Genomic DNA, 23268 nt, shown 5'->3' on the forward strand with positions numbered 1-23268 from the left:
ACACTGTCATATCTGTTGCAAAAGGGCCGTGTTTTGACACAGGGAGACTGGAAACAGCTTATTTGTTTGCAGCATCTTATTCCATCTTATTTTATTTCTGGAGATTCTGGCTACCCCTGCTGTCGGTGGCTCCTAACATCCATTCACAGGCTGCGTTCACGTGCCGAGCGGACGTTTGGGGTCCTGGATAAATCAGGAGGCAGCCTCATGTACAGCCCCACCAAAGTTGTCAACATTGTCGGTGCGTGTGCTGTAATTCACAATCTTGCAAACCGGCACGGTTTACCGGGTGATGTGGCCGATGACCTGGAGGACCCCATCCATCCACCAGATCCTGTCCAACGTGCGGATGCCCGAGGGAGTCAAGTCCGGGGACAAATTGTTACCAATTACTTTGCCTGTAAGTACCTACAATCTTTAATCCCATACACAAGAAATACCAAACAACTTGTCCAAAAAAAAAATATTTCTTCTGAGGGAACACTTCCTCAATTTTTTTTTTTTTTACAGGTTTAAAACTTGTCAATAAACCAAAATAAAACAAAACAAAAAAACAAAACATAGGCCAAAGAAAAGATAGGTTCCACCAAACCCTAATATGACCGTGCCCAATTTATTTGCGCTTACGAAGCTGCCTCGTTGAGCCTGCAGGAGGGGGAGCTGCGCTCTCACCAGCAGCTCCACTGGTAGAGCTTGTTGGCTTTTGGCCCTGTTGCTGGAGGGCAGCAAGTTGTTGTTTTAGTAGGGAATTTTGTTTCGCCAACAGAACCACTTGTTGCCTTTTGAGCTCTACCTTCTCCTCCTGCAGGCTCAACATGGCAGCCTCGTGTTGGGCCTTACGTGCGCTGTCTGCCTCCTGTTGCCTCAACATAGTTACATAGTTACATAGGGTTGAAAAAAGACCATTGTCCATCAAGTTCAACCCATCCGAGTAAACCCAGCACACAACCTATACTAACCAATCTATACACTCACATACATAAACTATATATATACAACCAGTAATACTAACTGTAGATATTAGTATCACAATAGCCTTGGATATTCTGCTTGTTCAAAAACTCATCCAGGCCCCTCTTAAAGGCATTAACAGAGTCTGCCATTACCACATCACTAGGAAGGGCATTCCACAGCCTCACTGCCCTCACCGTGAAAAACCACCTACGCTGCTTCAAATGGAAGCTCTGTTCCTCTAATTTATAGGGGTGACCTCTGGTGCGCTGATTGTTTTTATGGGAAAAAAGAACATCCCCCAACTGCCTATAATCCCTCTAATGTACTTGTACAGAGTAATCATGTCCCCTCGCAAGCGCCTCTTTTCCAGAGAAAACAACCCCAACCTCGACAGTCTAACCTCATAGCTTAAATCTTCCACCCCCTTTACCAGTTTAGTTGCACGTCTCTGCACTCTCTCCAGCTCATTAATATCCTTCTTAAGGACTGGAGCCCAAAACTGCACTGCATACTCAAGGTGAGGCCTTACCAGGGACCTATAAAGAGGCAAAAATATGTTCTCATCCCTTGAGTCAATGCCCTTTTTTATACAAGACAGCACTTTATTTGCTGTAGTAGCCACAGAATGACACTGCCTGGAATTGGACAACTTGTGATCTACAAAAACCCCTAGATCCTTCTCCATTAAGGATTCCCCCAACACACTACCATTCAGTAGATAGTTTGCGTTTATATTATTTCTACCAAAGTGCATAACTTTGCACTTGTCAACATTGAACCTCATTTTCCAGTTTGCTGCCCAGTTTTCCAATTTTGTCAAATCGCTCTGCAAAGCGGCAGCATCCTGCATGGAACTTATAGTTTTGCACAATTTAGTGTCATCAGCAAAAATAGAAACAGTACTCTCTATGCCCACCTCCAGGTCATTAATAAACAAGTTAAAAAGCAAAGGACCAAGGACTGACCCCTGCGGTACTCCACTAACCACACTGGCCCAATTAGAAAATGTTCCATTTACCACCACTCTTTGTACTCTATCCTTCAGCCAGTTCTCTATCCAATTACAAATATTATGTTCTAGGCCAATATTCCTCAGTTTGATCATTAACCTTCTGTGAGGTACTGTCGGCCTCATGTTGGGCCTTACGGGCGCTGTCTGCCTCATGGAGGCTTAGCATTGCCGACTCGTGTGCGGCCTGGCGTGCCTGACCTTCATTGTAGGCCTGAGTGACCACACACAAGTCGGTATGCAATAGATTCAGTTTGCGCATCATCATTTTGTGGTTCTTTATTAGGGTTTGGTGGAACCTATCTTTTAGCTGTGCGGCCTGGGGTTGGAGCTGCTGCTGCTGGGGAACGTTGGCTGGCTCCTCATCCGAGATGAAGGCCACTTTCCTCCCCACTAAAGGTTTCGCCTTGTATTTGCAGGATGGCGCTGTGGGGAGTGGAGCCCGGACGAGGAGCGTCCACCTTTGGGAAAAAAAGAAGAAAAAAGTTTATTTAATTTTTTGTTATCTTCATGATGCAAAACCAACTTCATGGAGATTTGTCAGTTTTGTTCAAACATGACCAAGTTTATTTGTACCCAAAAAATTGTGGACATTGATTCATTCCAAATAAGGCAAAAAGGTTAAATCAAGTTGAAAAGATTGTCCAAAAGTCAAAGACTGCACCTAACCCAGCAAGACACACTTGGCAAATAACACACCTATCTTATTAGCAATACAGTGCACTTCTGGAATTGAAACAGCTGCAATATACACAGACACAATTCATTATTATGCCACTGCACTAGCCTAACACAAAACACAGGTCGAACCAAATTTGTTAAGAATAATACCTGGAATGGGAGCAGATGCCTTTTGTCTGCGTCTGCTCGGGCCAGGTGGAGATAAAGATGAATCTGTTTGAGAAAAAGATTGTTTAACCTTAAAGAGACACTGACACCAGAAATGAAACCATTTTTACATCTGTCATAACATTGTCTTTGCATGCTATTTATAATTTTGCCATAAAAGTATTTGTCCATGCTTTTACATTCCCTATCTGATCCCCCATGTTCCTCTATGAGGGGGCGGCCATATTTGTCCAGCAGGAGGTCGTTAGCATTAGAAGCTATAACTGACAGGCTGAGAAGAGACAGTCAGGCTGGCAAAACAGTCAGGTTTTGGGATTTCAAGTAACAATTACTTACAAAAGCAGCCCTATCAGTAAAAAATGATCAACACGACCTATAGGCAACTTTTTATGTAGATTTATATTTTAAAAAGTTGTTTTTTCGTGTCAGTATCACTTTAATCTTAAGCTTCTCTGCAAGAGTAAATACACTTGGATTACTGTCATTACACCTACCTTGGCCAACATTCCGGTCTGTATCAAAGGTGCCGGAGACACCTTGCACGCTCTCCCTGTGGAGGAAAGCCGCAGCAGCAGCTCCTCATACCGGGTGAAATGCACCCGCTTTGCAGGGCCACCTCCAGTTCCTGATCTAAAGAAAATATACAAATGGTTTTATTGTGTTGTCTCCAATAAGCAAGCCATAACAACGCAGTCACTTTTTGTTACTCATTGTTGCCCCAATCAATTCCCTTTACTTTCAAGTGTAACAATACTAAGGCATGCTCTGACACAAAAACCATACTAAAATGCTGCAAGTTGCTGCTAAGTGGCTTCGCTAACTCCCAGGGCTCTCCCTTATACTCTCTCTGTGTTAACCAATGCTTAAACAATAAGCCTCCTTGATAAAGGACAGTACAGGGCATTAAGGGGTCTGTTTACTAAAGTGCGTTTAAATTGTCTAAGAGTATAGTCTATGAACAGTTGCTAACTTTAACGCCATCAAAGTAGAATATTTGTAAGCAAGAATAGTGTCAAAGTTTCTTTTGTCGCCATAATATTCGCCACTATATAGGTGAATATTTAGTCGCCATAATATTCACCACAATAGCGGTGCATATTTAGTTGCCAATAAACGCGACAAATCGCACAAATATAATACTAGGTATATTTTGGCGACTCTTTTGTCGCGACTTTGTAATCTCATGATACGTGCGACTTGTGGCTATTTTGTCGCGACTTTATAATCTAGTGACATGCGCGACTTGCAGCCATTTTGTGTCACAGAGCCTGCTGTCACACACTGAGAGACATCATGCCTGGGGTTTCTGAGCTGCTAGAGAGGGAGAGGCGCTACATAGTCCGCTTTTTCCTGCGTTCAGGATATGACAGGCTGCCGCTGGGGCCCATAGGGGTCCATGAGAGGAAGAGGGCAATCCTGCGCGACCTAATAGACAGGTTGCGCGAAAGGTTTGCCCTTGAAATGGACCCTCCGCCTGCTCCAGCAGATATGGTCGGACCTGAAGCGCAGGAATTTCGACCTAATAGCGGAAATCGCTGACGGTAATTATTGTACAGGTATAGGACCCATTATCCAGAATGCTCGGGACCAAGGGTATTCCGGATAAGGGGTCTTTCCATAATTTGGATCTCCATACCTTAAGTCTACTAAAAAATCAATAAAACACTAATTAAACCCAATAAGATTGTTTTGCATCCAATAAGGATTATTTATATCTTAGTTGGGATCAATTACAAGGTACTGTTTTATTTCTACATAAAAAAATGAAATCAGTTTTAAAATTCTGAATTATTTGCTTATAATGGAGTCTATGGGAGACGAGCTTTCCGTAATTCGGAGCTTTCTGGATAACGGGTTTCCGGATAAGGGGTCCGATACCTGTACTTTAATATAGTTTTACACAATACGTTTATTAAAAGATTTAGCAAGTAATTTGAAATGTATATTCTATATATATACTGTATATATATATATATATATAGAAAATAATCATCTGTGGCCAGCACACCCTTCAATGTTTTATCAAAAATTTTTTTATTGTAGATATATTGTTAAAACCAATGTTTCGGTCCTCATTAGGACCTTTCTCAAAGATAAAAATCTTTTTATCCTTGAGAAAGGTCCTAATGAGGACTTCTTATTTCCCCCCCCCCCCCCATTTACTGGCCTAATGTTGTACTACACAGCTTTGAGGACATAAGTTGCGCACATAATAATAGGCATGCCATACATACATTACATACAAGTAAAGTAAGTAGGAAAGAAGGCAAAAAGGAAGGAAAGATAGTAAGCCAAAAGGAAAAGCCAATTGAGTAGAAAAGCAGATGAGCAAGTGTTTAAATAGAAAGATGAATGTAAGATATTTACCTTTATCTGGAGTCCTCTGCCAACTTTTTTTTCAGGACCCGCTTTATGTCCTGGTATCTTTTCTTGCAGTGTTGGACGTTGCGGAGACACACACCCACGCTGTTAACGCGCTCCGCAATGTCCTTCCAGGCCTTTGATTTTACGGCAGTGGGCGTTTTCGTGGCATATTTGCCAATCACTTTGTTGTACACTGGCACCAGCCCCTCCACTAGCGCCTCGTTTTCAAATTCATTGAACTTGAGGTTCCGAAGTCTGCCCTGCTGCCTCTTCCTTTTCCCAGATGAGGGGGGAGGAAGCTCCTCGCTCTCTCCGCTTGCTTCCTCGGGATGATAATCCTTGTCTGATAAATCAGGGCTGCCAAGATAAAGGGGCCCCTCTGTGTCACTGGCGGAGCTAGGTGACACTGCAGGTGTTTGAGGGTGCTCCCTCTTCTTGGCAACTTTTTTATGGCTGTCCATAATTTTGGATGGATGACCAATATCTTTTTCTCACTAGCACTTCTGTGCTCTCCCAGCGCAAATGCGCAAAATGGCGCCAGTTTTATGCTGCCGCGTGCGTCAAGCCGTGTGGCAATTGCAGCGTGCGTAATGTCGCGACAATTAGCGCACACTCAAAAGTTATCGCTCGTGCGCTAATTAGCATGCACGCGAAAAGTACCGCGCTGCGCGTGCGTTAATTAGCGCGCATGCGGTAATTACCGCTCTGGGTGTACGTTAATTAGCGCACATGCGGTACTTACCGCTGTGGGCGTGCGTTAATTAGTGTGCATGCGGTAAATACCGCGTGTGCGTCAATTAGCGCGCATGCGAAAATTAGCGCACACGTTATTTAACGTGCGTAGAGTTTTCGCGACTAAAATATTGCATTCAGTATCGCGCGTAAATTAGCGCAAGTGTGCTTATAATGAATCGTGCGTTAAGTTGCGAAAATTTAGACGCGATAAAATTTTTCCGCACGCTATAAATAGCGCACGTTTTAACGCACCTGGCAAGATCTGTTACGCATAAAACCATGCTGGCACAAACCTATAGTATTGTGAACTGCAATGTATTCAAGTACCCTATCCCTTATTACCCCTTCCAAAAGTTTTCCTACTACTGATGTTAGACTAACAGGCCTATAGTTTTCAGGCTGAGAACAGGATCCCTTTTTAAATAACAGCACCACATTAGCAATTCGCCAGTATCTCGGCACCATGCCAGACCTCAACGAATCCTGAAAAATTAAGTGAAGAGGCTCGGCAATCACAGCACTCAGCTCATTAAATACCCTGGGATGAATCCCATCCGGTCCTCGACCTTTGTTTACCTTTACATGTTCAAGTCTCTTTTGAATTTCCTCCCGAGTGACCCATGCGTCAGTAGCTAAATTACTAGAACTGGGCATATTAAAAGGGAAGCCTTCAATAACTGGCTCCTCAGATGTATACACAGATGAAAAATAAGAGTTAAAAATTTCTGCTTTTTCCCCGTTCTCATCAACCAACTTACCCCCCCATGATAATAAGGTTCCCACCCCTTCTTGCTTCATTTTTTTACTATTCACATAATTAAAAAATAATTTTCTCTATTTAGCTTCCCTGATAGCTTTTTTGCATGCTTTATTTGCTTCCTTGTACCTGATGAAAGTTTCTGCTGTCCCAGCTAACTTGAATGCTTTAAAAGCACGTTTTTTCTTACCAACCTCGACACTAACACTTTTATTCAGCCATAAAGGTTTTGCTTTGCGATGCCTCTCCTTGCTTACAAGGGGAATATATTGCTGTGTATACCTGCAAAGCAATGTTTTTAAAGATGTTCCATTTTCCTTCTGTGTTTAACCCTGTGAAAAGCCTTTCCCAGTTGACACATTGCAGAGATGCCCTTATACTGGCAAAGTCTGCACGCCTAAAATCTAGCGTTTTAGTTACTCCCTTAAGGAGCTGTCTCTGCAGCATTATCTCAAAGGAGACCATGTTGTGATCACTGTTCCCCAAATGCTCACCCACACAAATGTTAGAGATGAGTTCAGTATTATTAGATATTACCAGGTCCAAAATAGAGTCATTCCTAGTAGGTTCTTAAACCGCCTGAAATAAAAGGTTGTCATTTAGCATATTTACAAACCTACCCCATTACTCCAGTCAATGTCCGGTAATTAAAGTCCCCCATAATAACAACTTGACCCAGTTGTGAAGCCTCCTCCATTTGCAACAGTTGCTGGGTCTCATCCCCCTCATCTTTACGGGGTGGTTTATAGCATACACCAATGATCATTTTCTTTGTGACCTTCAGCCCTACTGAAATTTCTACCCAAAGAGATTCAACGTTTTCATTGGTAATGTCTTTATTACATGGCTTTAAATCTGACTTAACATAAAGACAAACCCCTCCACCCTTTTTAATCTCTCTGTCCCTCCTAAAAAGTGTATAACCATTTAAATTCACAGCCCAGTCGCATTTTTCATCCCACCAGGTCTCAGTGATACCAATTAAATCATAATTTTCAATACATGCAATAGCTTGCAGCTCCCCTAATTTACCCAACAAGCTTCGCGCATTAGCCAGCATGCAGCGGAGATTATTACGTCTCCCTCTGATGTTTACATTAGCTAACGGAGAGTTAGAGCTAAGGCAAATATTAGACTGTTTTCCTTGTAACGGAAGCTCCCCTCTCACTCCACCCCCACAACCCTTTGCTATAGAACGCTAGCTCACCCCCCCCCCCCCCCTTGTCTAGTTTAAACACTCCTCCAGCCTCTTAACCATTCTCTTCCCTAGCACAGCGGACCCCCTTCCATTGAGATGCAATCCTTCACGGCTGTATAGAATGTACCCCAAAGAAAAGTCAGCCCAGTGCTCTAGAAACCCAAACCCTTCCCCTTCCTACACCAAGACTTTAGCCACATATTTAGCTCCCTAAGCTCCCGCTGTCTCCCTAAACTTGCACGTGGCACCGGCAAAATTTCCGAAAAAATGACATTGGAAGACCTTTGCTTAATCTTAGAGCCTAGATCCCTGAACTCACTCTTTAAGGTCCCCCACCTACCGTTCATTTTGTCGTTAGTACCGATATGTACCAAGACAGCCGGGTCATGCCCAGCCCCTCCCAATAATTTGTCAACCCGATCAACCACATGCCGAACCCTGGCACCAGGAAGACAGCAAACTTGACAGATTACACTGTCCACTTTCCTAATGATTGAATCCCCTATAACTACCATCTGTTTAGGCCTAGCTCTGCTCTCCTCCCCACCACTACTAGAGAAACTGGTCTCCCGGCTGTTAGAGAGATCAGCCTCATCTAGAACCGCCAGTCCAGAGTTCCCACTCCCACCTTCTTCACACAATCTGGCAAATCTGTTGGGATGCGCAAACCCTGGAGCAGCCTCCCTTTTCCTTTTCCCCTTCCCCACACTAGTTTGTCTAACAGCTTACTGCCCTATCATCCTTTTGTTGCTCCCCTCCCCCCATACTATCTGACCCCGCTAGCTCTTGTTCAGTAAGCAAGAGACTTCTCTCAAGATTGTCGATTGAACGCAGTGTTGCAACTTGTTCCTCTAGTGCTCTAACGCGAGCCTCTAAAGTGGCAATTCGCTCACATCCACAACAGAGGTACGCGCTTTGGAACTGTTGTTCCACAACTGCATACATGTGGCAGGCTGTGGGTCAGACCTTCAATGTTGCTGCCACTCATTCTCCCAGTTATAAGAACAGTTAAACAAAAATAGGTGAAAGGACTTGTAGTAAATACAAACTTAGTACCTTGTTTTAAACTCCCTTAGTGTTTAACTTCTGAGTTTATAACTCCACTTACAGAGCACTCACTTAAAGGACAATGAAAGGTTAATTTAAATTAAAAGTAAGTCTAAAGGCATTCTTTTTAAGTACTTACTGCATATCTAAATTCCCAGATCCCTGCTTGCTTCTGTCACGGTCGGCACCCTAAACCAGAACAGATGCCAAGTTCCTTTGTCTCGGCTCGGCTTCACCAGTAGTGTGACCGCCTTTGGCTTCGGGAGGAGCCCTCAGCTACTCGGATGCCACCTGGACTTATCGAGAGGAACAAGGCGAGGAGTTCTGGCAAGCAAAGGGGCACGACTGTTGTTAAGTCAGTTAGGCCGAAGATCACGGTACAAAAGGAATAGGCAAGTTCGTAGTTAAGCAAGCTAGGTCGAGGCAGGCAGATATCAAGGAGCGTCAGACAGGCAGGGGTCAATCGGGTAATCAATCAGAAGGATGAGACGAAATCGGAATCAAAGTACAGGCTGAGGTCAGGTTACCGATATCAGAATAGTCAGGAACAAGCCGGGTCAAATAAAGGAACACAATCAGGATACAAGAACAAACGCACAAAAGGCTCAGGAAGGCACCAGGAATCAAATCCTATCACGGCAATGAGAAATGGCAAAAAGTCCCTTTAAATATTTTAAATTTCGCGCCATTGCGTGCTGACGTCATCACGCCAGCGCGCATGCGCCTTATCATGCGGAAGTGCGCACGCGCGCGCACCTAGGAGAGACCCGGCACAGGGAGCAGACAGCGCGGCGGGCGTCCCCGCCGATGGCAGCGCAGCGGGCGTCCCCGCCGTGCCGGTAAGGCACTTGTTACAGCTTCTCTGAGATATGGTGCTGGCAGCCTACAGCAGTGTGAAGACTACAGTGACATCACCGAAATCTCTCTCCCCTTCCTGTAGGCTCTATTCTCTAAGCATGTGTGTAACTTGATCCTGTCTCCTGTTCTGAGCTACACATGCCCACCAGCCAATCAGAAGCGGATTTGGCAGGGGTGGGGAGGGAATGAAACACATGTGCAGTATGAAGCAAGGAGGGAAAGGAAGGGAGAATAACTTTTTAGAGATGGCTGCCTGTTCTAGAAAATGTGAAGTAAGTGTGACTGAGTAAATATTGATTTGATTCAACCAGCCACCAGCCTGTTAGTAAGCCCCAATTGCCCCCAATAGAAAGTGCCCCCATACACAGTGGCCCAATTGCCCCCAATAGAAAAAAACCAACATACTGTTCTTTGACATCAGCTTATTCTTCTGCTTCTTCTTATTCTTAGCACCCTCCATTTTCTAAACGCTATTCCTCCTACACTTTTAGGGGTACAACACCCAGACTTTTCACACTCCATCAGTGAAGCAGGTTGCTTGTGCTATTTTAAGTAATCCTGTCTGCTGTCTTTTTGTGGCACCACTCCAAACATGGTGTGATGACCGAAAGTGGGAGGGGCCAACAACAGAATCAAATTTCACCAATTGACGTTAATGGGGAAATTTAAACTGCTCCCTCTCTTACAGCTTTGAGGCTACACTCACCAGACTTGAATCACATAGTCATGGGGTCAACCTGAATGAAAATATATTTGTTGGATGTCCAAAAGTGGGTGGGGCTATGAACAGCCAATCAGATTTTACCTTTTATTTTGTTTTTTTTACCTTCTGATGCCAGGGCCCCCGAAATTTGCAGAGTTAGTATCTGCAATGTAAAGTAATAGTGACACCTAGGAACAAAGGTTAAAGTAACTCTCCACCATTAAATGCCTCAGTGATTCCCAGCAACACTGAGCAACACTCTCACTTGATGAGTGGGGTACAAGTGCTGCAGCTTTGGCGCAAACCTTGACTCCTCTTACAATATATTCTTCATTCTTTCATTCTATGATTGACAAATAGGTAGGAAATTGCTGTTTTCAATTCCTACACCACCTTATCATTAGCCCAGATATTTTCCTCAGGGCAGATTAACTAGGGGGTGATTAGTGCAGGCACTAGTGGCTGTTAAAGCTGGGTTAATGCACACATTCAGCACATTTTTATGCAACATTTACATGAAGGTCTTACAAAGCTTTTACTGTGGGATCCAGCAACCCCTAATTATGCAACTGATTGCACACAGTAAAAAAGACTTTTCTTACCTGTCGCCTTGGCTTGTACAGATATTGCTGCAGAGTATGATGGCTTAAAATATCTTCTACATCTCTAACACTTTTTCTTCTTTGCTCCAGTGCCTGCATGTCTAGGCACACTGCACTGATGTTTTCCCTCCTAAAAATAAAATTTACATAACATTAACATTTTGACTATTGACATATTGACTATTTTGTGTAAAACATGAACATAATGTCCATTTTAATACCACAACAATATGTCGAAAAATGTAATGGGGTGAATACCCATGCAAGGCACTGTAATTTAACTGAAACCTACAAATTAAGGATGCTGAACACTACTTAAAGTCCATAGACAAAACATAAAAGCAGAGTTGATGTAAAAAGTGTACTTGGAAACATTAATTATGCTGGACATAACATGTGTGAAAAGTGGCTACATTAAGCACTCTGGATATTTTTTGTTGTCAAAAATGTATAATTTAATCAATAAATATTATTTTATAGGGCTTTATAAGAATAGATCAATACATTACACTTGCAATGACACCAAAGACATCAAAGAGAAGTGCAATTTGTTAGCCCAGAAAAGTATTAGATTAAAGGGGAGTTTCCTGTTTGGTAACTGTAGCTAGGTTGATTTATGAAATATATATGTAGGGACCCATAGGGTTAAGCTCCCTATGGCTTCATATCCCTACCTTTCATATCTTTAATGTTATTGGGTAATAACCTCTGTACTTAAGTTACAGTTCTAACACTATGCCCTATAGGTCTATACCTGTTGACCACTCCCCTTGCAGACTGATAAAGTGTCTTGCAGAGAGAAGTGGCTTCCTCTTTGGCTGCCTGTCTGCTTCCCATCAACAGCTTCATTGAGCCTGGGTGCAGACATTGGCCCCAGTACAGCCATTTTACCCCAGATACCCACCTACTATCTGGATAAGTCGGGTACAGGGCCCCGTGAATGAGGATAAGCAAGCATAGCAGAACATTTAATAGCACTCTCTAGGAGAAGTGAGCATAGTCAGCTTTAACTAGAAAGGGCAGCCATTAGCCCCACCAAAGGAGACGTTAAGGGTTTAGCCTACCCCAGGCTCTGTATGCCTTGCTGTAGGGACCACAGGTAAGACAAAGGATTCAGGCTAGTACTTACCCCTGAACCACAGTTGGCTGTAGGGATCCATTCCAGTAAAGGGCATCCATCTTGGGCTCTCAGCTATTACCTCAGCATACCTCCAGTGTGGGCTATACTGTCTCTATTGATTACAACTGCTATTTACCAACTGTACCAATCTACCTCAACTGCTGTGAGTATTTACTGATCCCTGTATTAACAACATTCGTCTCGGACAATAAAGAGTTAACTTGTTCATCTGCAAGAGCTCCTGGTGTCTTATTACTCAACACACTACACAGTACCCATGGGAGTTGTAGTACAACTACATCGTGCAAGTATCGTGCAAGACCCACTCATTTGAAAGGGGGTCGCATGTAACACATGCTCTACCATATTTTAGTCTGGATTAACCCCTTCTAAGCCAAACAAGTGTTACATATATTTTGCCACTGCGAGGGTTAAATGAGAAGCTTAATTTTCACGTGGACTGTAGGATTTATCTAACATGTTCAGGTTACAGTTTTTGACAGTTGTGTGAGGAAGTAAGCCTGGAAACACTGACATAGCACTTCAAAGAAATGCGCATTGGCTAACATGGAAAGCCCGCACAAGGTAGCTGCACATGTGAACTAATAATACAGGCCTGTATTATTGGGATATGTGGCTAAAAGTACCCACTGAACAAACTTGCTACAGGCCCAATTAATGGTGACGGTCTATGGCATCTTACAGCAGCCCCTGGCAGTTGCCAGAATTCAGAGATAGCCAGTCTGGGCATGGTGGCCTGCATCTCCCCGGGTGTATAATTATGAAAGCACACAAATGCAACTTTAAATTTATATTTGCAAGTATAATTAATTGATCTGTTTTTATAAAAACCCAATGAAATAATATTTATTGTTTTAATTAATTTTTGGCAAAAAAATCCAGAGTGTTTAAATTAGCCACTATATGGACAACTATGTGCACTGAATGTTTTAAGTTTGTGCCAAAGTTACATGGAAATTTTACACAAAAATCATACACTTTAATGACTAAAGTCCACTATGTTATTGGAATGGAAGAGCTAAACTGTTTCATTTAATTTAATCTAATGCTAGCACATTAAAATTGAGCCTGATCCAGAGTTTACTTTAGCCAAGACTCTGCAACCCGGAATGTTTCGTTTTTTTTTTCCAACTGTGCGACAGTTGATCATGTGATTAATATTTTTTCACAAAGAAATCAATCTAATTTTAGCTTGTTGAAATATTTTTGTTCTGAAACTGTGAAGCTTGGAATTTCAACTTCTATCTTGCAGCAAATAAACCTAACAACCAGCTAGTAGAAGTTAGAATTGAAAATAGAATATTTAAATACGTTTTCTTAAAATAACACTATTTATGATATTTAAAAGTTTATAAGTGTGAACTTATAATAATAATAATAAGTTTATAATAATCTGTATGTATGCAGAATATTCCAATTTTTCTATTTACTATGGTGTCAGACTTATAAACTTATAAACTTTTATTATGCTCTAGATGAGCGGTTCTCAACCTGTGGGTTGGGACCCCTTTGGGCCCTTTAACAGGGGTCGCCCAAGACCATCAGAAAACACATATTTCCGATGGTCTTAGGAACCGAGACACTGCTCCTCTATGGTTGGGGGTCACCTCAACATGAGGAACTGTATTAAAGGGTCGTGGCATTAGGAAGGTTGAGAACCACTGCTCTAGACAGACCTTTTCTGGGCAACTTTTCATGTGTTCTTCATTATATATTTTGTATGTTTCATAATTTATCTTCTCATTTAGCCTATTTGTAGCCTATGCAAATGGTTAGATCCAATAGGATTGCACTTACTAGACCACTGCTCACAGTATTATATAAAACTTTGGTTTTATTGGAACATAGTAAAACATAGTTTTTAAGGGGAATTGCTGACAGCCCCATCTACTCAGACTATCCTATTCAACTTTTAACCCTTAAACCTAATAATGTTTTTCCTGCTTAGTTCCCATTTAATATTATAAATGGAATAGATTACCTGTAAGGGTTAAATATTGTAAATAGTGTTATTTAAAAAAAAAAAAGTATTTAAATATTCTATTTTATATTCTGACTTCTACTAGCTGGTTGCTAGGTTTATTAGCTACAAGATAGAAGCTGAAATTCCAAGCCGAAAAAATAAAAACATTCTGGGTTGCAAAGTCTTGGCTACAGTAAACTATGGATCAGGCTCAAATTTAATGTGCTAGCATTAGAAAAATTAAATAGAACAGTTTAGCTCTTCCATTCCAATAACATAGTGGACTTTAGCCACTGAAGTGTATGATTTTTGCGTAAAATTTCAATGTAACTTTGGCACAAACTTAAAACATTCAGTGCACATAGTTGTCAATATAGTAGGATGTTTTTGCCAAAAATTAATTAAAACAATAAATATTATTTCATTGGGTTTTTATAAAAACAGATCAATTAATTACACTTGCAAATATAAATTTAAAGTTGCATTCGTGTGTTTTCATAATTATTCACCTGGGGAGATGCAGGCCACCATGCCCGGACTGGCTATCTCTGAATCATGCACTTTTTATACATTGAAATCTTTATAATTTAATAGAAATAGAATAGACTTTAAATAAAATTTTGACATACAACTTACAATAGGTAAGACACTGATGGCTCACTGAGTGAAGGTCGTGGACTGCTAAAATCAACATTGGCCATATTCTCAGTGCTTGAGGAACGAATAAATGCTAGTGAGCCTCTCCGTTCTCCCTAGGGGTAAACATAATAATACAGATAACATTCATCACAGTAGAAATTGTAAAATTCTTTGTAGAGCCTTGGAAGGATAGTCAAATCAAATAATTCTCTTCTCAAGAGTATTCACTGTAAAAAGTTTGGACCTCGTTTTATTTGTGTATTGAAACTTGAAGCAGTTATGTCTAATTGATATTTATTATACCCCTATTTGTGTTTATACCTTGTAAAACACAGCAATTGTGCTGAAAAAGTGATGTAATTTCTGTCATTCTGTCAGCATGAGAGCATTTTGAAGCAAGTACTTTTAATAAATGGTATCACAACTGGCTGCAGGGATATTTGCAGGCCCATGACTAAGGTGCAGTAAGTAAATACACACCAAAAAAAAGGTAAATATTATTTATGTTTTTCTTAGCACTGGGCAGAGGAGCACAGAGAGTGGAGAGAACAGGATTACCACCAGGCTTCCAAAAAAGTATTTAAAAATAGATTTGGGCTAGTTTTGCACCCTTCTGTTTACCATTTGTTTACTGTCCCAATATTCAGTAATAAAAGCATGCAGTGCATTCTGAATTTTATATTTTTACATAAACCTTGGGCCACCAGCATATGTTTAAGTAAAATTACAATAACCTAGGGGGGGCGTGTCCAGCCGCGCATGAAGCAGGGCGCACTTCACGGCGCTCCCGGGGTCTGGCCTTGGTAATTGCCCCAAACAAAGCATACCCCTGCACAACCCACACCCCACCACGCTGAAAAGGCCCCCCTGCCCTTCCTCTCCTACCCGCCGCATCCGGGAGGCTTCCACGAGCTGCAGCGGCGGAGATCCGACTGCGGCCTAGGCGTGCTGCGGAAGCCACGGGTTAAATTTTTGGGGCCTACCCGCGATCGCGCCATATCGGCGCGGAGCACGGGTCTTTGCGCCTAGGACCAGCCCAAACCCCGGGAGGCCGGGAAAAGACCAGGGTGAGTTGGCCCTGACCCCGGGGGCGCCCTTTCTATTAACCCTGACTCAGGGCTACAGTGTGCTCCACCAAAGGCCCCATCTAAACTCCCTGACAGCCTGCCATGAGCTGTTAAAGCTACAGACTACAAAATAAGGCTGACAGCAGAATAGGCATATTTCCACTGAGACCAACCTATGTGGACTTAAACCTGATCACTGGAACTAGAATCTACTGAATAAGGGTTCAGCCCTGAGATGGTGAACTGACCCTCAAGATATAACAGCACCGCGCATAGAGCGCTCCTCCTTTAATCTCTCTGCCAAACAGACCCATCAGCAGTACCAATATATACAACAGAACATTGTCTGTAATACTGACCGCCACAATGGGGAAACACTCCCAAAAGCAAAAAACAGAAGCTGTCACACGATTGGAGCGCTTTGCTCGCACGGAACCGCAGAGCTCTCAATCAATCTCGCCCAACGACTCGCTCCCACCATCACCAGGAATGGTAGCGGAGACACCAGAACCATCACCAAGTGAACTCCTTTCAGCAATAATTGAAAGTCGCACCGCTACAACATCACAACTGGAAGAAATCAAGGTGGACATCTCACTCCTGCGCCACGACCTCCAGAACATCAGAGAACGTACCACGGAGGTAGAAACTAGGGTCTCCACACTAGAGGACACAGTCTCTCCTCTTCCAAATAACATCACGGTCATAAAACAACAACTTCAACAAGCACTAGACAAAACGGAGGATCTAGAAAACAGACTCCGTAGGAACAATGTGCGAATTGTTGGCCTACCTGAGAAAGTGGAAGGCCAAAATCCGGAGACTTTCATTGAAAACTGGCTCAAACAAACCCTAGGAAACGACACCTTCTCCACTATGTTTGTAGTTGAAAGAGCCCATAGGGTTCCTACCAGGCAACATCCTCCTGGAGCCCCTCCAAGGCCATTCCTGCTGCGTATGCTCAACTACAGGGACCGAGATGCTGCTCTAAAAGCTGCAAGGATTAAGGGTCCCATCACCTTTAACGGAACAACAGTCTCTTTGTATCCAGATTTTTCGCCAACAATACAAAAGCAAAGAGCTACGTTCACTGCAATCAAAAGGCGTCTCCGGGAGGCGCACATCCCCTATGGAATGATATACCCTGCGAGGCTCCGAGTACAAGATGGCGATCGTGCGCAGTTCTTTAACTCACCAGCGGAAGCTGACGACTGGCTAACTCGTAGGAATCCAAGGCGTTCACCACCACGTGATTGAAGAGTAAGCAATCAATTACTCTTGAACAGCTGCAATGGCTGAGCATTTTGAACAATATCCGAGGGTCACTTACCCCTGACAATCCTTCCCATTCTGTGAACACCTTAAGGCCCCCCAGGCTGATGAGATTGCTGCCCCAAGGATCCTATTAAAACACACCTCAAGGACCCTGGAACTGCAGAAAACTCTATCCTTTAGGTGACTGTTTTGGAAGGGGAGACCCCCCTCGGCAACGATTAATACTGGGACAATGTCACACAGCCTACGCAATGACCCTTATTCTTTATACGCTCCTCCCGATGCTTTCGGTCTGGTTCTACTACAGAGCTCTGATGCTGCGGTAGCTTTTTGCTATCCCTCCTTTTTGGATATATACTAGTTATTTCTATTTTTCTAAAGTTCCTGCTATATTGTTCAGATGAGTGCGGACACGCTCACTAAAGCTTCTATAAGCATACTACAGTTTTGGGTACTAGACCCGCCTAAGTTGGGAAGGTGGGTAGGGTGGGATAGGGAATTTTGGTTGGGAATGTTATGTTTTTTATCTGTCTATATTATCACTATTCAGGTCTTACAAGTCTATAAGATACTCCTTTACAAACACAAAATAATGACGGACATCGCTCACAGCGGCACCAATCTAAACCCAATGCAATATGGCTAAAATTTCAGTGACCTCTTGGAATATAAGAGGCCTTAATTCAAAATTTAAAAGGAGCCTTATGTTTACCTACCTAAAGAGATACCCTCCCTCTATCCTCCTACTCCAGGAGACCCACCTTACGGGCCAAAAAATTCTAGCACTTAAAAAACCCTGGGTGGGATGGCACTATCACTCTACCTACTCCTCTTACTCCAGAGGAGTCTCAGTGCTAATACGCAAAGGGGTGCCATTCGAATTAATCAAGCTACATACAGATTACTATGGTAGATTCATGATTCTTCATGGTCTCCTAGCTCACAAACCTATAACAATTATTAATATATATTTGCCGCCGCCGTTTGCTATGTCCGTTTTAGATCAAATTGTCTCTAAACTGGCAGAGTTCCCCATAAGTCCATTTATCATCATGGGAGACTTTAATAATTGCATGAATCCCTCCCTAGATAGATCCAAAGCAGAACCCAATACATCTACTAGACTTGCGGGATGGGCAGACGCTCTTCACCTTACGGAGGTTTGGAGATGGAAAAACCCCACAGCGAGAATCTACTCCTGTCACTCACTTACTCACAGGTCCCTATCTAGAATTGATCTGGCATTTGCCTCAGCAGACCTATTGCCTATGGTTGACACAATACGATATCTACCCCAAGCCCTGTCAGACCACTCCCCACTTAGCCTTTCTCTCCGCTGGAACCCATCCCCGCTAGACCGATTATGGCGACTGAGCCCTCTGTGGCTTAAAAACGAAATAGTTGCAAGTCAAAACCAAAAAGCATATACAGAATTTTGGGAACTAAACAATAACTCCGCCTCGCCATTAACGCTTTGGGACGCCTCTAAGGCAGTCATGAGGGGTGAATTAACAGCTGTAATATCCCAAGCGAGAAATGAGAAAAAAGAGCAGTTAAATGAGGCGGAAAAAAGTTTTGTAGCAGCAGAAACTGCACATGCCCAAAACCCTACAGAACACACTTACGAACAACTCCTATCTGCAAGGAACTCCCTTAGCCGGGCGACTGTCTCACTAACAAGAAAAGCAGTGCTATACCAGAATCAGCGCGTTTTTGAGCAGGGGGACAAGAATAGCAAAATACTAGCCTACCTCTCCAAACCCCAAAACAACTCTACAGCGATACCCCACATTCGCCAAGATGACGGCACGCTTACCACAGAACCCAAGAACATTGCACAGCAGTTTGCCTCCTACTACAAGAACTTATACACAACCACAACCACCTACTCTACGACACAGCTAGCACAGTACCTAGCAAGCATACCCATTCCACAAATAACCCCACCAGATAAGGCATATTTAGATGCCCCGATCACAAAGCAAGAAGTTGCCGAGGCAATTGCCACCCTCCCCTCAAATAAGACACCAGGCCCGGATGGATTACCTTCCAACTGGTATAAGGTACTAGCTGAATACATCCCCTCTAAACTGCTAGAAACTCTACAATATGCCTATGACAATCAAGCCCTACCTGCATCCTTTGCGGAGGCGTTAATAGTGGTCATTCCGAAGCCGGGCAAAGATCCATCCCTCTGTTCCTCATACCGCCCCATCTCCCTAATTAACACAGACGCCAAAATTTTGGCCAAAATTCTGGCGACAAGGCTCCAAAGGGTGGTTCCCGACCTGGTCCACCCGGATCAATCAGGCTTTATGCCCGGGAGATCCACTGATATTAATTTAAGAAGGCTCTTTACCAATCTACAAATCCCTCACTTAGAGACCGATACCAGAGTTGTTGCCTCCCTAGATTCAGCCAAAGCCTTTGATTCAATTGAATGGGGATACCTATGGGAGGTGTTGTCCGGCTTCGGCTTTGGCCAAACATTCTTAAAGTGGATCAAGTTATTATACCAGCATCCCACAGCAAGAGTCAGAGTAAATGGGATTACATCTCCCCCATTCTCACTGGAAAGGGGGACTCGCCAAGGCTGTCCGCTCTCACCAATATTATTTGCTCTAGCAATAGAGCCTCTAGCCATACTGATTAGGAACTCACCGGAGATTAGAGGCCTTACATATGGTAATATCCACGAAAAATTATCGCTATATGCAGATGATTTGCTAATATACCTTGCAGATCCCAGAGATTCGCTGACCTCTCTACTGCAGCAAGTGGACAAATTTGGACACTACTCCGGTCTGCGAATCAACTGGGATAAATCAATCCTTTGCCCTATAGATCCTCTTCAACCACAACCAGTAATACCCAATATACCTTTAAAATGGGCCAATCAATTTAAATACTTAGGAGTCTGGATAACTACAGATCCTACTAACTACATACCACTTAACCTAGACCCCTTGCTGTCTGATCTCAAAGCCCGACTGACCCAATGGTCCAAGTTACCACTTACACTCTGGGGCCGCATAAATATAGTAAAAATGATATACCTTCCCAAATTTTTATACATACTGCACAATGCCCCAATCTTTATCCCTAAAACCTTCTTTAAGAAACTTAACCAGATTATCCTACCATTTATTTGGAACAATCGACCCCCCAGAATGGCCTGGACAAAACTATGCGCTCCACTAGCCGAAGGAGGCCTAGCCCTCCCCCACTTTTACCATTACTTCTTAGCTTCACAAATACACTACCTACACTGGTGCTTCATTCATGACCCCTACAATCCAAATCTGCAGCTCCAGGCAACAATACTTGGCTCCCTGGAAGGATTACGCAACTTTCCTTACCGGCATCTTAAAGATACAGCCCCATTGCCAACAACTTTAACTATTCCGCATAAAGCCTGGACCATTGCACTTACACTATTCAAACACCCGCCACCCTTACTTACGACTAGGCTTCCACTCTGGGGCAACCGATATTTACCACAATGTAGGACACTACACAATTTCATATATTGGCCCCGCCATGATATTAAATACTTGGGAGATCTTATGGAACACTCAACCTTCCCAACATATCTGCAGATCCGAGAGAAAGCTCAACAACCTAGTCTCCCCTTTTATAAATATTTGCAGCTGCGATCAGTATTCAGGGATCAATTTGCCACTCTTACCCCTCAGCTCATTTCTTTAACAGCGGAGGAAATCTTACAGTCTAACAACCCAGTTAAGCTTACCTCAAACCTATACCAAAATCTACTCTCAACAGGCCCAAAACCCTTCCACTCCGCACAAATATGGTGGACTTCCCAAATACCAGCACTCACCCAAGATGATTGGGAAGAGGCAACAGATACAATATACAACTGTCTTATATCTACCAGAGACAGGCTAATACAATACAAAATCTTTCACCACCTGTATATCACACCACTAAGGTTGCATCAGATGGGCCGTACCCCAACAGATCGCTGCCCGAGATGTGCAGCAAGCTCAGCTAACTTTTTTCACATGATCTGGTCATGCCCCCATATTGCAATATTCTGGTCAGCAGTGACCAAATATCTGTCAAACAACTTAGCCTTCCCCACTGTGACTGCTCCTGAAACCTGCTTGCTAGGAGTTCTAGATACTATAATTGCCCAAAATAGCTCCCGGCTACGCTACAGAATATTGCTGTTCTATGCCAAAAAAACAGTTGCAATGCATTGGATGGGCACTACCCTCCCCACCGTTACAGCCTGGAAGAATCTAGTGAATGCTGTTGTTCCTCTGTACAAACTCACATACGAGAATAGGGGCGCGCCCGATAAATTCAATAAAGTGTGGGGCCCTTGGTGTGACCTGGAGGGAAACTGAAGGACTCCACTCCCACTCACATGGTAAAACCCCCGGCACTCTTCCACTCCTCTCCATCACATCCTGAGCATTTAGCTCAGTAGGTAGATGAATCCAATCTTATGTAACTGCTGCCAGAATCATGCTTAAACCTTATATTGTCACATCTTCCCCTTTGATATTTGTAACAAGCCTTAATGACAGACCTGAAAAGAAAGACCAGCATATTCTCTTTAATGTAATGTTAAGTGTGTTACTTTATGTTTTGTTTGTATGAAAAGCAATAAAATATACCTTTCAAAAAAAAATTACAATAACCTGCATACACTAACACAGTGGGCTGGGCACAGAGTTATGCTATGTAACGGACATACAAAATTTACATTTTCGCCGGTAGTATGGGCTTTCGGGGAGATTAGGCGCCCAGGGCTCTTAGCAGCCAGTAGCTCTGCTTACACAGCAGTTGAGAGGGGGAGAGAGATGAGATGGGAGGGGGCGGGGAGGAGAAAAATGGAGAGGGAGAGAGGAGCAAACGGAACAAACTTGTGCCATGCCCTGAAGAATTTTTCTGAAAGCGGGAAGTCTGACACAGAAGAACATGTAGAAGAACATGAACAAGAAGAAAGGAAATCCTTTGTTTCTTTTGATAGGGGACTTTGTAAGTGTTTATAGCTTTACTTACATAGACCTTTCTGATAAAGCTTACTTAGTTTTTACCTTTCCTTCTCTTTTAAGCAAGAGGCTCTAAACATTAATGGTGCAGCTAAAATTATGTTAAAACTATAGCAAACTGACTACATAGTTACATAGGGTTGAAAAAAGGCCAGATTCCTCCTAAAAGATTTCCTTGTGTACTTTAGGCTTGTGCACCAGCACTTGATATATTGGGTGTAAGGTGCACAGGTTCAACTGTGGGGGGACTCTTATTCACCTCTTCTAGGACTAATCACAAATTTCTTGGCCTTGCTACCAGCAGGTCAATTCACTGTTTCAGGACTATGACCAGCTTTTTAGCAGAAAGTCTAGGGCAAGTTGGGACTGTTTTCCAAAGAGCAAAAAGACGGATGTGACAGGTGATGGCTGGAAAAGTGTCTCTTACGTAAACTGGGTCTAAGTGTTCCCTTAAAGTTCAATAAGGTGTATTTAAGTCGCTAACAAACTGTTAAGAAGCACTGATCTGTGCCATCTGATCCACTGTGGCTGCAACTAATGCAGACTTGGAAAAACTGTCAGTAAGAACCATGACATGGAGCCCCAGATATAAAGAGACAAAGTCTACAGCTACCAGTTCAAAGAGCACCCCTGTGTGGATAGGGACTAGTGCTACCTGGTCTGGCCTAGCTATTTAAATAGTACACTATGGACATTGTCTGCACATATCCTCCAGTGCACCTCTCAACACTAAGTCCATTGGTGTGGCCATCGGTACAGTTGACCATCAAGGAGCAATTAGAGTAACAAAAAGGCTAGGGTGGCTACTAGAGAATTTCAAAGATTTTTCTGGCTGTGCTCCAGAACTTCACAATGTGTCCTGTTTCACCTGAAAAAAAATGTGGTCTGTAAAATGAAATGCTGTGTCATAATTATACACCCCTTGCCTTCCACATAAAACAATGGGACTGGGGCCCTACCTAGCCTTAATCTTGTCTATCTAAAGAGCTATCGCATACACCACAGGAGAAAAGCAAATGTGCTACCTAAATTTGTCTGCGCAGACATGCACAGGATCAGCCCATCAGTATACACACATGTAAG

General features: G+C 43.0%; 1 protein-coding gene across 1 annotated transcript in view; it reads right to left on the reverse strand.

The window, feature by feature from the left end:
- Positions 1 to 23268, reverse strand: part of slc9a3 (solute carrier family 9 member A3) — a 250521-nt gene that overhangs the window by 25328 nt on the left and 201925 nt on the right. The window contains exons 11-12 of the mRNA XM_031903807.1: positions 14817 to 14932; positions 11077 to 11206 (exon numbers count right to left, since the gene is read on the reverse strand). Coding sequence (XP_031759667.1) covers positions 11077 to 11206; positions 14817 to 14932 — 246 coding nt within the window. The remainder of the gene's footprint in view (positions 1 to 11076; positions 11207 to 14816; positions 14933 to 23268) is intronic.

The sequence above is a fragment of the Xenopus tropicalis genome, chromosome 6 (assembly GCF_000004195.4).
Source record: "Xenopus tropicalis strain Nigerian chromosome 6, UCB_Xtro_10.0, whole genome shotgun sequence".
In the NCBI taxonomy this organism is placed as follows: Eukaryota; Metazoa; Chordata; class Amphibia; order Anura; family Pipidae; genus Xenopus; species Xenopus tropicalis.